Here is a 16434-nt window from a genome sequence, read left to right as displayed (position 1 = left end):
ATTGTTTTTATAGTAGTTTTAACAATTTTGGTGTATTTTATAATAATCTCAAAAGTAATCTTTGCCTTAAATGTTATTTTTTCAATCTATTCTCGATAGACTTGCTACATGAAGAAAAGTGGCATATATTGATAAAAAACTATTTGAAAAAAAAAAAGAATTTCACGAATGGACTACTACCCTTCTTTCTGTGTGCCCTTCAATTATTGGTAAAAAAAATATTATCAATTCGCACAACACTATTTCGAAACAAAACTTTTTTGTCCAGAAAAATGTTTTAGCTTCGATGCAAAGCAGAAATAGCCCACATCGCGGTAAAACCAATTACTATGATGTAGGCTTTTTTTTTTGTCATAACATATACACTTTAAATCTTAAAATAACATTATAGTGATGGTCAGTTTAATCGGACCGAGACGGCAATTTTATTTATAATAATTCCTGTAGACTTGTAACCTCTCCGTCCTCTATATGCTTTGATTCCATTATGACTGTACTCAACTGTAATAGTCCCCTCGGATAAAATCTCTTTCGAATTAACACTTTGATGCTTTTTTGTAAATACAGCACCTCAATTAAATAATTTTTTATAATGCTGGTTTACACTGTGCTTGGTTTGGACTGTACTGGCTTGAAAATACTAACTACTGATTTGCATCGAAGCGTTTATTCTAAAGTGATTTTATCACTTTTAGATTTAAAAATTCCTCTAAACCTGTGACCTCCCCGTCCCCACTATGCCCCGACACTGTGCTGGGTTTTTAAAATTGCAAATTTAAAACTCATAACCATAAATGTTAATTTATTATATACAACCATAAATTGCTCAAGTTTTTTCTACATTATACAATTATTACATTTTAGCGAAAGCCCACAGATCAAAGATACTACTGTGTGTAAATTAAACTATGTACTCGATGCCATACTGGCAGTAGTAGTGTTAATGATAAATCTGCTATTCGTTTAAACGGTCAATCATTATTTCGCGGAGTTTGAATTTCTGAATTTTGCCAGAAGCCGTTTTCGGGAAGTCGTCCACGATCATCACGTGGATGGGGACTTTGAACCTGGCTATCTGCAATAGGTACATAAAACGCACGTTTATGCTTTTCAAACCACTCTCGTTTTCCAGTTGAGACAATAATTAATAACGATAAATAACTCACGTTGCCGTAGCAAAATTTTTGTACGCCAATCTCGTCGAGCTTGGAATTTTTTACAGTTTTTACTGCAGCGCAAACCACTTCGCCGAGCCTTTCGTCCGGTATACCGAACACCTATGAAAACAAAAGGGTAAAATACAGGATAAAAAAAATCAGTTTAGCTTCCACCCCTTCTGTCTCCATAGCTGAGCGCGACAGGAGTGAAAATATTGTAGAAAGGGTAAATATTTTTGTTCGGGATAGGCACGACCCATTTTATATAGACCTGAAAAAGAGTACATAACCGCCCCGTCGTCTACTGACCTGAGCCTGGACGATTTCTGGATGAGTTTCCAGAAAGTACTCGATCGTCTGCGGTTCTATGTTTTCTCCGCCTCGAATTATGATGTCTTTTATCCTGCCCGTGACCACACCATATCCGTCTTCGCTCAATGTGAATACGTCGCTGTATTTTAATTAACACAAGGCCATCGAGTAGTATGATAATAATATCATAAACACGTTTGTCGTTATCGCTATTGAGTAAGCCTACCCCGATCGAAGCCATCCGTCGTCGTCGATGGTCTTTCTTGTCATTTCCACGTCTTTCCAGTAACCCGGCATGACGTTGTACCCTTTGAAACAAGCCTCTCCCGGAGTACCCATAGGCACCACGTCGCCGTTTTTGTCCACGACTTTCACCTACAAACACAAAATCATCGTCCATAATATTAGGATTTTAAAACGTGTTCGTTTTGTTGAGCTTCCTCTGTTAACATCTATCTATGTTTATCGGCTAATTTTAATTGAAGCATAAGTATGTTTTTAACCAATCAATAATCCTTTATCAGTTATTCATTATTTACCACTCTCCCTTTATTAACAATCACTTCTCAGTATTTCAGTAATCCATTTTAATGTCAGCAAAACACTGCAATGTAATAATGTGAACTTACTTCGCAATGATCGATGACTTGGCCAACGGTTGTACACGTTTTGTCTTCGGAATCGTCTGGATTGGAAGCAAAGACAATAGGACTGGTTTCTGTCATTCCATAAGGACACTAAAATGCAATATACTTATTATGAATATATTTGTACACGTTATGATATCAATACTAATTATAACAATGGCTATCACTATGCACCAGAGAATACAATATTAGTTATTACCAGTAAACGTCCGACATTTAGAACGGTTTTGATTTGCTTAAGCAAATGTGGAGAACACATAGCTCCCGCGCAAACTGCTATTTCCGGTGTTGTAAAAGTATATCCTTCCTGTAGGAGTTCTTTGGAAACGCAAACCAAGTCGACGTACATTGTTGGAGTACCGTACAAAACTGTACATCTAAAAACAAATGATTATAAAAATAAAATGTGCAAAACTGAATAATATTTTTAAATTGCGGTAATAATTAAAAAAACTAACTTTTCGTGTACAATGGCCTTGGCCGCCTCAATGGGCTTATAACCGCAAGTCGGCAATACCAATGTGCTTCCAGTGTGTAGGCTCGCCATGATTCCGCCAACAGTACCGAAAATGTGAAAAAACGGCACTTGCAGCAGAATTCTGTGTTGCTGAGAAAAATGTAATAGTATTTATTTTTTTAACTAACAAAGCATAATCAAGTCTTTGTTCGAAAAATTTAAACGATTATTATCGAAAAAATAAAGGTCCGGATAAAGTTCCAGGCTAAATTTAAGTTTTTCTGTTCACCTAAAAATAAGGCATTTTCTGAATTAAAATATGTATTTCAGTGTTGAACAAACAAGTTTTTATTGACCATCTCTATGAAAATAATCTAAAATTTGATATTTTCCCAAACATTTATCCGGTCTTTTTTAAAATGTGTCAGTTCATTATTGACTCCTTCATGTTACCTTTTGCTTGTCGAGCACTCTTTTACTGATGAAGTACGAATTGTTCACGATATTGTAATGTGTTAGACACGCTCCTTTTGGGGAACCAGTGGATCCCTGTAACAGTAATTATAATACACAAAAACACTTTTTTTCATTTATCTCATTGGTTTTGTTTATTTTTACAAATAAACAGTACTCCCAACTAAGAATGTATCGTGTCCCTATATTAAACATAAACTATGGTTCTCCCAACTATGTAGTTTTTTCCGTGGACTCACCGAAGTGAATTGTATATTACATATCTTATGCGGGTCAAGATCAAGGTTTAAATTCCTCAGGTGTGCGGCAGATTTGGTCGTTCCCGATTGGCTCACGTCCCAGAACTTGATAATTCCTCTGGAACATACACAGTAGAATTGACAGTACATGTACCGAAATTATTTTTAAAAAAAAATCTAAATTAAAAGGAAACTAGCAATATCAGCGGTTTAAAAAACGCCAAAACTTATAAACGACAGCGAAAATAGCAAATAAATATGATTTATTATTAAAAAATATCCCAAGAAATTCATACCAACAGGTGCAGAGTTATTTGTATATTAATATAAAGTTAGGACTTACGGGAGATTCGTTTCAGTGTTCATGACGATGAATTCCAAATGGGGTAAATTCCTGGTTGTCACCGGTTTACCGTGCGGTTGCTGTTCGATTTCTGGCAAAATGTTCTTCAACAATTTATAATAATCTTGACCCGGGTTGTTCTGAAAAGCGATCAACATTTTGGCGTCGACTTTATCCAGACAATGGTGGAGTTCACGACTCATGTACAACGGATTTATGTTCACCTGCAGTGGGTTAAATTGTGATTATTGAAAAAGCGTTTGTGCTTTACTAAGCCTTTCCAGAGCGTCGCGTGGATTATATTAAACACGGTACTTACGGCTATTAAGTCGGCCTTCATTGCAGCTAACAAAGTGATTTCCCATTCCACCGAATTGGTTCCCATGATGCAAAGTCGATCACCCGGTTTCATGCCCATTTCCAAGAGTCCAGCTGCCAGCTCGTCGACCTGCGACCATCACAGGGAACGAAATTATTAACGAATTACAATATGAAGGCCACCGGGAAGAAGGGTAGTAGTCGGTTTTTTTTCAATTTATAGATAATGACACCAATCAATGGTGCATTGGAGCTACAATCAATTGTCGAAATCCATTTGGTACAAGAGGGGTTATATCGAAGCCAACTTAGTGCTTTGGAAATAGCTGGCTGACATACAGATTTGTACTCACAAACTTACTTTGTTTTTACTTTCCTGTAGAACTGTCATAATTGGACTAACATCTTAAGTATCACTTAAGGATTAGGCTGACTTTTTTGTAGGACTTTTCAATAAAATTATTTAAAATTTACTAGGCATACTTTTTTAAGTATCTAATCTAAAGTTTGCCAAATAATTAGTTTCATTTTATTTATATTCTGATCTATATTTTGAACAGTTTTGAAATATTTAAGCTGATAGTGAATTAGCTTAAATGCCGATTTTAAATCAAGTAACTCAAGTACTAAATTAATTATAAGCATTGGAAGAATCACGAACTTTTATTAATCAAAATTTATGCATTTTTTTATTACTTATTTTGGCTAAATATTAAAAAAAATGAAGTATTTATTTATTAGACTGGCTCAAAAATATAAAATTGTATGACTCTTCGGCGGGTGCACATGCAATTGCATTACATGGTAAGCTAAATAGGCGGCAATGGTTAAAGTGCTTAAGGATTCGAATACCGGTCTCAGATCGAAATTTGTTTAGTGATTTCTGGCAATGTTGTTTTACTCCTTCAAAACGTTTGTATATCGTTAATTCATACCTCATGTTTGAGTTCTAGAAAGGTGATTCTCCGGTTCTGTTGTACTGAGACTATTGCTTCCCTGTCCGGATAAGTCTCGGCCGCCATGTCGACCAATTGACCGACGGTCATGTTTATCAGCGGTTCATTTTGGATGCCTTTGTAATAACTCGGTTTCGGTATAATGGACGAATCCGTACTTGAACTGCAAAACAAAAACTAGTCTTAATCTAGAATTTGTGCTTACGAGTTGTTCATCATTTTGTTTCTTAAAGTAAACTACAAATTAATATCCAAATTTAGAAATATGTAATTTTCGTTTTATCGTACAAATTAATTAGTTCATAAAATCATTAAGCAATATAAAACTACAAAGTTAAGACGGTATAGATTAGCAACTAAGCGCCTCGGTAAAGTTTTTTTTTTTTTTTAAATATAAATTGAGTTACAGTAATTTTTGTTGCAGCTGTTAAGTCGAGTAAAAGCAATATGCAAAACTATTAAATACATACATATTATTTGATTATATTCAAGTTGGTATTTTACTTACCTTTTGTCATGACCGCTCATTTTATTCACCGTTTAAGATTTAACTTTAATACTTTAAACAATTTTTTTTTAATATGGAAAATACAGCTTTGAACTGTTTTTCAAGACTACTATTTGAAACTGAAAAATGAATTGAACTTCAACACCAGATGTGACGGAATAGAGTCAGTATCGCCCAGAACTAAGTAAAGTGTGCACTAATCGACTGTTAAACAATAATAATTATTTCTCACAAAAAAACCCGTTATTTTTTTTGATGGATTTTTAATTTAAAAAAATTAACGAATTCAATGTTTATGCTACCTTCATGATAGAATATTTCATATCATATATATAATTTTAATTCACATCAAATTAACACAATGGCTAATTAATTAGTGAACTAAAATTTGGCTATTTTATTAGTAAACTAATTTTTTTGTATATTTTTTGGGAATTTTACTTTCAAACATTTCATAATATAATCATGTAATTATAACGACCTTCAAAATAAATTATTATATTAAAAGCAAAATAGTAATATACTCATTACGGTTTTTATACATTTCTAGAGTTAATAAAACTACACATTTAATAGCAATAATTAAAAAAAACATAAATATTGAGAAATATTTACCTAGTTTTTATGATTTGTTTTCGTTTTAATTGTCTAAAAACCAGTTTCAGCTTTTAATTTTGTAAAAATTTAACTTGGTATAAAGAACCCTTCATCGTTTAAATTTAATATAAAAAATATAACTTTATAGTATAAGTACAGTATATTTCCGCCTATGGCATACAATAAATAAACCCAGTTGTATTCAAATGACAGTGTTACGATTTTAACACATTACCCTAACAAATTGTACTCCTACTTTACCTTTACATAACTGACATGTGAATTGTTTTATCATGTTTGATGATGACGGTTTTGGGTAATAAAGTTTTAAAGTCTAGAGGTATCAAAATTTAAGCATCAAATTTGTTTTTGATGAAGTATAATGCCTGCCCTTAAGAATAGACGTGACAATATGATCTTTCTGAATTTTTTTCTTTTAAAAAAAAATTTAGTACCAGAAGTGGAGTGCGGTTAAGTATTGCACACTGATAAAAATAACTTGAGCCCGCTAGCTCATGTAAAGTGTATAATTAAGTGTTCCCACCTTTAGCGACCTTGACAAAACGTGGGTATAAACAGAAGAATTATTGCTGGTGTTTTTTTAAATTGTTTTTCTCTTATTTCCATGTCTATAATTTTTGGTAGTTCGAAATACTTACCCACGCTTCATTTAAAATGTAATTAACTTCAATTGTTTTTTTTTAATTCGCATTATTGTAGCGAAGAAACTATTCAAGGCAACACGCTTGAACGATAAATAAATATACATATTAATAAAATTAGCATGAGTGTACTGGATTGTATGTACAACATTATCCGGTCTTAGTTTTTTGATAAAAATTGTTATTATTCTTTTAGCTTCTTTTAACTAGATGCGAAAAAATTGTGTTCTGATTGTATTATAATTAGTGTTTAATTTAACAAAAAACACATTGAATTAACCGTTTTTATGGAACTTATGTTATCCGACTGATAACAATGTCAAACAATGAAAACAAACTAGTAGAACCGAAAATATTGACTGGTTGATAACCAGTATTCAATAATTAGATTTTAAGTTGATTAAAGTTTAAAATTTAGGACAAGAGGGAGGGTGGAGTGTAAAGTTGTTTTTATCAGTGTGCATTGCTAAATCGCAATCCACCTCTGGTACTAAATTTTTTTTTAATTGAAAAAAATTTAGAAAGATCATATTGTCACGTGTATTCTTAAGGGCAGGCGTCATACTTCATCAAAAACAAATTTGATCTTTAAATTTTGATACCTCTAGACTTTAAAACTTTATTACCCAAAACCGTCATCATCAAACATGATAAAACAATTCACATGTCAGTTATGTAAAGGTAAAGTAGGAGTACAATTTGTTAGGGTAATGTGTTAAAATCGTAACACTGTCATTTGAATACAAACGGGTTAAAGGTTTTTTGTATTAGAAATTAGTTTTTTTGTGTTAACAATAACAAAACATATTATATCATACACATATTGGTTTATTGGGTGGTTAAAAAACTGTACTCTAATAATCTTATTTACTAATATGTATAGTATATTTTATTTATTGTATGCCATTGGCGAAAATATACTGCACTTAAACTAAACTGTCCTATTTTTATATTAAATTTAAATGATGACGGGTTCTTGATACCAAAGTTAAATTTTCACAAAATTAAAAGCTAAAATTGGTTTTTAGACAATTAAAACAAAAACAAATCATAAAAACTAGGTAAATATTTCTCAATAGTTATGTTTTTTTAATTTTTGCTATTAAATGTGTAGTTTTATTCACTCTAGAAATTTATAAAAACCATAATGAATATATTACTATTTTGCTTTTAATATAATAATTTATTTTGAAGGTCGATATAATTACATGATTATATTATGAAATGTTTGGAAGTAAAATTCCCAAAAAATATACAAAAAAATTAGTTTACTAATAAAATAGCCAAATTTTATGATAATTAAAATTATAAAATGTATAGCTTAAATATTAAAATTGAATTAGTTTATTTCTTTATTAAAAAATTTTCGAAAAGAATAAGACTTTTTTTGGTTATTGTCAGAAATCATTAATATTCCATGACAGTAGGTTAGTGCACACTGTACTTAGTTCCGGGCAATTCAGACTCTAATCCCTCACATTTGGTGTTCAAATTCAATTAATTTTTCAGTATCAAATAGTAGTCTCGAAAAACAGTTCAAAGCTGTATATTCCCTATTAAAATAAAATTGTTTTCAAGTAGTAAAGTTGAATCGTAAACGGTGTACAGAATGAGCGGTCATGACAAAAGGTAAGTAAAAGGCCAACTGGAATATAATAAAATAATAATATTTTAAAATACATACATTAGTTTCACATGTTGCTTTTATTCGACTCACTCTAATCACTGTAAAACAATTAAACATTTGGTAGTTTCATCTTTCTTAACGATTTTAGGAACTACTTAATTTTTATGATAACACAAAAATGACATAATTCTAAATTTAGATATTAATTTGAAGTTTACTATAAGAGACATTTAAATTAAATTAGGAACAATATTTCTGTTATTTATAAATTGTAGTATATTTCATTAAAATATTTTAAGATAACCTCTGCTTTAATAAATATATATATGATGATCTTAAGTTTAAAACTAAAACGTGCCACACACACACACATCAATTAATTAACCTGTGTGTTTTACCAGGGTTTCTTCATAAAATAATTCTGTAAAATGTAGATATCCAGAAATGTGTTATTTTTAGCGAAATTCTCTTAAAAATGTATGTAACATTATTACTAGCAAAATGATTTTTATATAAAATGAGCTAAACTTAAGTTAGTTAAAATTTGATTTGTCCAGCATCGCAGTTACCAGAATTTTGTATACAAGTTAGGTTAGGTAATTATTTAGTTAGAGTAATAAAAAAATAACTAGTTACTTGTATAGTTCTACTTGTAAACTCACTTGTATTTCATTAGTTATGAATATTGCAACTGATTATTATTTTTATTTAAATATTTTGGAATACAAATTTTTCCAAGAAGATTTTGGATGAAATATCGTGGAGTAATATTTAAGTCTGTTGTTCTCAATAAAAAAACCATAATTTGATCATCAAACATATTGATATGTTTTTGGTAGCCTTGTTATATTGTACTAATTTAGGAGGGCCTCCATTGAAATTCCACCGAACGCAAAATAAGATTTTATCAAAAAACAATGAAATATTTTTGTTTTTATGAAACAATCTTTTACCTGTCTCCAATATTCCTTATACCTTTTGTTAGTTACAACAAAATTGAGCCGATTTGGGAGTGATCGTTGTGTACCGTGAACTCGTAAGCACAATTTCTAAATTGAGACCTATTTTTGTTTTGCAGTTCAAGTACGGACTCGTCCATTATACCAAAACCGAGTTATTACAAAGGCATCCAAAATGAACCGCTGACAAATATGACCGTCGGTCAATTGGTCGACATGGCAGCCGAGACTTATCCGGACAGGGAAGCAATAGTCTCTGTACAACAGAACCGGAGAATCACCTTTCTAGAACTCAAACATGAGGTATGAATTAACGATATACAAACGTTTAGAAGAAGTTAAACTCGGCTTGCAGTTTTTTATATTATTACAATCACTAAACAAATTTCGATCTGAGACCTGTATAAATTAATCATAACCTAACCTGTATTTTGACCAGTGGTGTATATTTAGCTTACCTTGTCATGCAACGGTATGTGCACCCTCAGAAGGGTCATACAATTTTAAAACTTTAAACCAGTCTAAAACATATATATTTCAATTTTTTTTTCATAACGTACATGTTTTTTATTTCTTAGAAAAAGAAAGTTATCAAAAAATGCATTCATTTTGGTCAACAAAAATTGGTGGTTCTTCTTATGCTTATAATTAATTTAGTACTTGAGTTACTTGATTTAAAATCAGCCTTTAAATCCTCATAGGGAATTAGCTTTTTGTAAAATAATATTTGTAGATCAGTTCAAAATATACATCTTAACATCACTTCAAATAAACTAATTATTTAGCAAAATTTAACTAGATAATTACTAAGGATTTTAATAAAATTGTATACAATTATTATATTGCAAGTTCCTACCAAGCAGTCAACACTTTAATTAGCCATGATACTTATAATGTATACTAGATCATAGGACGGTTAATGACAAGGTTAACTTGGCTATTTTTTTTATCTCTAAATAATTAACTTTTTCCGTCTTGCTTAATATATTGTAATTCGTGAATAATTTCGTTCTCCGTGATGGTCGCAGGTCGACGAGCTGGCAGCTGGACTCTTGGAAATGGGCATGAAACCGGGTGATCGACTTTGCATCATGGGATCCAATTCAGTGGAATGGGAAATCTCTTTGTTAGCTGCAATGAAGGCTGGCCTAATAGCCGTAAGGACCGTGTTTAATGTTATTAACTTGGCGTTCTAGAAAGGCGTAATAAAGCACAAACGCTTTTTTAATATTTATAATTTTACACACTACAGGTGAACATCAATCCGTTGTACCTGAGTCGTGAACTCTACCATTGTCTGGATAAAGTCGACGCCAAAATGTTGATCGCATTGGAGAACAACCCGGGTCAAGATTATTATCAATTGCTGAAGAACATTTTGCCAGAAATCGAACAGCAACCGCACGGTAAACCGATGACAACCAGGACTTTACCCCGTTTGGAATTCATCGTCATGAACACCGAAACAAATCTCCCGTAAGTCTAAAGTCTAATATTAAAGTACAATAATTCTGCACCTGTTGGTATGAATTTCTTGGGATATTTTTTAATAATAAATCTTATTTATTTGCTATTTTCGCTGTCGCTTATAAGGTTAGGCGTTTTTGAAATCTCTGATATTGCAATAGTTTCCTTTTAATTTAGAATTTTTTTTAAATAATTTCGGTACATGTACTGTCAATTCTACTGTGTATGTTCCAGAGGAATTATCAAGTTCTGGGACGTGAGCCAATCGGGAACGACCAAATCTGCCGCACACCTGAGGAATTTAAACCTTGATCTTGACCCGCATAAGATATGTAATATACAATTCACTTCGGTGAGTCCACGGAAAAAACTACATAGTTGGGAGAACCATAATTTATGTTTAATACAGGGACACAATACATTCTTAGTTGGGAGTACTGTTTATTTGTAAAAATAAACAAAACCAATGAGATAAATGAAAAAAAGTGTTTATGTGTAATATAATTACTGTTACAGGGATCCACTGGTTCCCCAAAAGGAGCGTGTCTAACACATTACAATATCGTGAACAATTCGTACTTCATCTGTAAAAGACTGTTGTTGAAGCAAAAGGTGACACGAAGAAGTCAATAATGAAATGACACATTTTAAAAAAATCCGGATGAAGTCTTGGGCAAATAATAAATTTTAATTTTTTTTTGTAGAGTTGGTCAATAAAAACGTGCAAACTGTTTGTTTAATTCTGAAAAGCATATTTTATTTCAGAAAATAGCTTATTTTTAGGTGTAGAGAAAAACTCAAATTTAGCTTAAACTTTATCCGGACCCTTGTTTTTTCGATAATAACCGTTTAATAATTATTCTAACATAGACTTGTTTATGCTTTGTTAGTTAAAGTATTAAATACAATTATATTTTTCTCAGGAACACAAAATATTGCTGCAAGTGCCGTTTTTTCACATTTTCGGTACCGTCGGCGGAATCATGTCGAGCCTACACAGTGGAAACACATTGGTGTTGCCGACTTGCAGTTATAAGCCCATCGAATCGGCCAAGGCCATTGTACACGAAAAGTTAGTTTTTTTTTTTCAATTATTACAGCATTTTAACAATATTATTCTCTTATTTGTCTAAATTAGACAATTGGCTAAAGAAAAATATAATACTGGAATTGCAAGCCATTTAACATGTTAAACTAAGTACATTAATTCATGCTGTGAAAATTTACAATTTAGAACGAAAATCAAAAAGGCGTCATAGTTAACTAAATATGATGTGTTTCATAGAGTCTTATTAATTTTTTTTTGTTATCATTTGTTTTTAGATGTACAATTTTGTACGGTACTCCGACAATGTACGTCGACTTGGTTTGCGTTTCCAAAGAACTCCTACAGGAAGGATATACGTTTACAACACCGGAAGTGGCATTTTGCGGGGGAGCTTTGTGTTCTCCGCAATTGTTCAAACAAATCAAAACGTTTCTCAACGTCGAACGTTTAGCGGTAATAACTAATATTGTATTATCTGGTGCATATTGATAGCTATTGTAGTAATCAGGTTGAATAAAAACCGCGGTGTTTACCCACAAATATATACATATATTGCATTTTAGTGTGCTTACGGGATGACAGAAACCAGTCCTGTTGTCTTTATTTCCAACCCAGATGACCCTGAAGACAAAACGTGCACTACCGTTGGCCAAGTGCTTGATCATTGCGAAGTAAGATCATCGCTTTATTACATTGTACTCTGTTGCTGATATTAAAATAGATTACTGAACGACTGAGAAAAGATAACACGTGTAAAATCTTAATATTATGGAGGTGGATGTTGTGTTTGTAGGTGAAAGTCGTGGACAAAATCGGCGACCTAGTGCCAATGGGTACTCCGGGAGAGGTCTTGTTCAAAGGCTACAACGTCATGCCGGGTTACTGGAAAGACGTGGAAATGACAAGAAAGACCATCGACGACGACGGATGGCTTCGTTCGGGGTAGGCTCACTCAATAGCGATAACGAGAAACGTGTTTATGATATTACTATCATATTACTCGATGGCTTTTTGTTAATTAAAATATAGCGACGTATTCACATTGAGCGAAGACGGATATGGCGTGGTCACGGGCAGGATAAAAGACATCATAATCCGAGGCGGAGAAAACATAGAACCGCAAACGGTCGAGTACTTTCTAGAAACTCATCCAGAAATCGTCCAGGCTCAGGTCAGTAGACGACGGGGCGGTTATGTACTCTTCTTCAGGTCTATATAAAATGGGTCGTGCCTATCCCGAACAAAAATATTTTAACCCTTTCTACAATATTTTCAACCCTGTCGCGCTCAGCCATGTCGACAGAAGTGGTGGAAGCTAAACTGATTTCTTACCGTGTATTTTACCCTTTTGTTTTCAAAGGTGTTCGGTATACCGGACGAAAGGCTCGGCGAAGTGGTTTGCGCTGCAGTAAAAACTGTAAAAAATTCCAAGCTCGACGAGATTGGCGTACAAAAATTTTGCCACGGCCACGTGAGTCATTTATTGTTATTAACTATTATCTCAACTGGCAAACGAGAGTGGTTTGAAAAGCATAAACGTGCGTTTTATGTACCTATTGCAGATAGCCAGGTTCAAAGTGCCCATCCACGTGATGTTCGTGGATGACTTCCCAAAAACGGTTTCTGGCAAAATTCAGAAATTCAAACTCCGCGAAATAATGATTAACCATTTGAACGAATAGCAAATTTTTCATTAACACTACTACTGCCAGTATGGTATCGAGTACCGTGTTTAATTTACACACAGTAGTGTTTAAGATCTATGGCTTTTGTTAAAATGTAATAATTGTATTATGTACAATAAACTTGAGCAACTTATGGTGATATAATCGTATAATAAAATAAAATTTATGTTTAAGAGTTTTGAACTTTAATTTATTTAAGGTATTATGTAATTCACTTTGTTGTGAATAATTTTTTTTTTTTAAAACGCACCGTCTTGTCTTCCGGAATATTGTTTTCTTTTAATTTTATAATTGGTGCTTTTACTCTAAAACCAAAATTAAGCGAGTTATTTTCAGTCTGTTTAAACATGTGTTTACCACTGAAAATCACCGGTGCGACGCCCTCTTAACGTGTATTAATACAACTTTACAGGTTCAATTCTAAAATAGTGCAATTATACAAAAAAAATTGTCATTCAATCATCAGTACGAGAAGTATAATAAATGATGAAAACCGAATGAATTTATAACGTACAACAAAAATTTAGAGCATAAAATAAAACCTTACATAATATGGTTTTGAAACCCAAATTTGGGCTTCATAGAGCAATCTAGTGATCTCAGATAAAAAAACAAATATCGGTAAGAACATTGTACCTAATAACAATTATGTACTTGAAAATAATATTTAATTTAAAGGTGGATATGATTAGGGTTACATTTGTTACATTTTTGTTCTAAATGTATTCACTTTTTGTAATCTCTGGTGGAACTAGTTGACATTGACTATTTAATAAAACATTTTAATTAAACAATTTTTAGTCGTTAAATAAAACTTCTCTTTTATATTGAAATCTATAATGTAAGAGTGACCAAAGAATTAAATGCTCTCAGTTTGTTAGTTGTACATTCACTGATTACATACTTAACATATTACAATACATTTAAATGACCATTACACATAGGGCTTTACACATTAAAGGACTTGCTTCCACAAGGATTTGAACAAAAGTAAAAAAGAAAGCAGAGTTTAACCATTATGTTATCTTTATAAATTAGTCACAAATATAAAATAGGTTTATTTATTATCCACAAATTACAAAGCAATAAATATTTACAATGTGCATTATTTTTTTGCAAGTTTTAGAGGAACTATACTCATCGATTAATATGTCATCATACTTTTTGTGATGTGCGATTCAATATTTAATATAGCGAGACTGTTTATTTAATGCACTAATTGATCGCTCTGAAGAGCAGTTTGATACGGTACAACATAGATACATTCTCAGAGCAATATTTACATAAGGGTTTGAAGGGTCTCCAAATACTTAATTTTTAAGTGTTAGACCCATCTCAATAATTGATTCAAGAAAAAAATTCTAGCTTTTTTATTGGAAACGGTTTAAATTCCACACAAATTTGGAATTAGTTTGACTTGGTAGTTGTTAAATCTTAAAACTGCGCCAACCAAATTTTTTAAAACTTTCAGCCTTTTTCCCGGGAGGAGGGAGGGTTGTTGAAATTTCGGGATTTTCCTTGTGCGATTTTGTTGATGAAACTTTTTGTATAGAAAATTATAAGGTTATAAGAAATCCAAAATATTTTCGAAAAACATACACTTGTGCACACATGAAAATGTTTTAGTCATTATTTTTGCCATCGATCCATTTTCATACATTTTAAGCAGAAAAATACGTCGATCGAACGACAAAAACAATATATAAAATTGTCAATGTTCGAATTTCTTTTTTTTGTGCACATCTTATTGTTACTTTTTACATCGAAAATTCGAAGGTCATAGCAAATCGTCTAAACTTGAAAATGTTATCGAATCGGATATACTAAACTTAAGTATGGCTATCGACAGATATTCTCAAGGGAAAAATCCATTACAATTTGGGTCAGGCCTCGAGTTAGGCCGAGCTGATTGAATGTGATAAATTCCTTTTTTTAAAAAAATAATTAAAACCTTAAACTGGTACTTGAGCACTCAAAACTTACTGGGGCCACTCTAAGGAGTATCCATAAAAATATTGGAATGATTTGATATTTTTTTTTTTTTTAAGATTTAACATGTTATGTGTACATAAGAGTTCTAACTCCAAATTTTCAACTAAAAGGTCCTATAAACGCAAAAAACAACTTGCATCCCGCCGCAAAGAGTGGGAAATGGGTCTAACTTAAATTTAAATCTCAAGTAAATACTCCTCTCTAGAAATTTCAACTCGATTCGACCATTTTTCTCGAAATTATAGCCAGTAAAAGTTGAAACTTAAAAACTAGTATGGTATTTTTTCAATTTTTACTCCCTTAAAGTTGCCAACTAGATAACATTTGCGATTTACATGAATACTACTAATACACCATTTTATTTTGCTTATGTTTATACGTTGATGTTATGTTATCCACACAACTAATTATTGGTATCTATTTCATGTTTATTCACAGCTGATAACCATGATAGAAATAAAAGTGCTACCTAATAAAGAACCTGATTTTTGTTGATTGCCTACAATTTTCTCCTATTTTGTTTTCAGGGTCAGATACTAGAAGTGAACTTCAGTGAAACAATAACAAACTCAAATTTTCAACCAAAAAAACCTACAAAGTTGTTCATCCACGGTTACATTGCCAATGGATGATAGTAATGGAAATTATGTTTGACGTACTATCGGCGGTAATATCACATTAACAATTTTATGCAGTATCATTCTGCATAGATCCAAATAAAGTTGTTTTAATGATTTAATAATTTTCTTTTAAACATTTTAGGTGTTTTTGTTAAAATATACGCAATCTGCGAAAACACAGTTTTCTGGCAATTAAAAAAAATACAAAAATATTATCTGTACATTAAATTCTTTTGAGAAAAAAAATGTTAAGCAATTTGTAGAACTTAGAAATAAAAAAATTACTCTCGACATTTTAAAATTGTACAGTCAAACGTGTGAAATTTGCACCTATGCACACGGGTTAACATATAACTACTGCAACAG

The 16434-nt window shown here is 32.0% G+C and overlaps 2 protein-coding genes across 2 annotated transcripts; one reads left to right on the top strand and one right to left on the bottom strand.

The window, feature by feature from the left end:
* Positions 1-848: 848 nt before the first annotated feature.
* LOC126842557 (medium-chain acyl-CoA ligase ACSF2, mitochondrial-like) lies at positions 849-5578 on the bottom strand. Its single transcript, XM_050579582.1, has 13 exons — positions 5412-5578; positions 4883-5066; positions 3949-4077; positions 3630-3853; positions 3287-3404; positions 3027-3122; positions 2575-2723; positions 2316-2493; positions 2099-2206; positions 1696-1844; positions 1467-1608; positions 1167-1277; positions 849-1075 (listed from the first exon to the last, which is right to left on the bottom strand). Exons 1-13 carry the CDS (start codon positions 5429-5431, stop codon positions 956-958), a joined length of 1728 nt encoding a protein of 575 aa, XP_050435539.1. The 5' UTR covers positions 5432-5578; the 3' UTR covers positions 849-955.
* A 2638-nt stretch (positions 5579-8216) lies between these two features.
* Positions 8217-13586, top strand: LOC126842558 (medium-chain acyl-CoA ligase ACSF2, mitochondrial-like). Its single transcript, XM_050579583.1, has 13 exons — positions 8217-8299; positions 9376-9559; positions 10285-10413; positions 10509-10732; positions 10958-11075; positions 11240-11335; positions 11647-11795; positions 12047-12224; positions 12335-12442; positions 12565-12713; positions 12801-12942; positions 13132-13242; positions 13334-13586. The coding sequence occupies exons 1-13, from the start codon at positions 8280-8282 to the stop codon at positions 13451-13453; spliced, it is 1728 nt and encodes a 575-aa protein (XP_050435540.1). The 5' UTR covers positions 8217-8279; the 3' UTR covers positions 13454-13586.
* The last annotated feature ends 2848 nt before the right edge of the window (positions 13587-16434 follow it).

The sequence above is a fragment of the Adelges cooleyi genome, unplaced genomic scaffold (assembly GCF_023614345.1).
Source record: "Adelges cooleyi isolate 19-005CV unplaced genomic scaffold, UGA_ACOO_1.1 ACOO_flye_CR_arks_rails_tigmint_CR_PRNA_55, whole genome shotgun sequence".
NCBI lineage: Eukaryota > Metazoa > Arthropoda > Insecta > Hemiptera > Adelgidae > Adelges > Adelges cooleyi.
This window is presented reverse-complemented; position numbering and strand designations above follow the sequence as displayed.

Bases quoted from the DNA above. Each gene is read 5' to 3' on its own strand.
- LOC126842557 (XM_050579582.1), bottom strand. From the start codon at position 5,431: ATGAGCGGTCATGACAAAAG. The intron at 3,405-3,629 runs GTAAGTCCTAAC...TGTATGTTCCAG, and splicing joins AACACTGAAACGAATCTCCC to AGGAATTATCAAGTTCTGGG. The intron at 1,845-2,098 runs GTAAGTTCACAT...TTGTGTTTGTAG, and splicing joins AAGTCATCGATCATTGCGAA to GTGAAAGTCGTGGACAAAAA.
- LOC126842558 (XM_050579583.1), top strand. From the start codon at position 8,280: ATGAGCGGTCATGACAAAAG. The intron at 12,714-12,800 runs GTAGGCTCACTC...ATTAAAATATAG, and splicing joins GACGGATGGCTTCGTTCGGG to CGACGTATTCACATTGAGCG. The intron at 13,243-13,333 runs GTGAGTCATTTA...TACCTATTGCAG, and splicing joins AAAAATTTTGCCACGGCCAC to ATAGCCAGGTTCAAAGTGCC.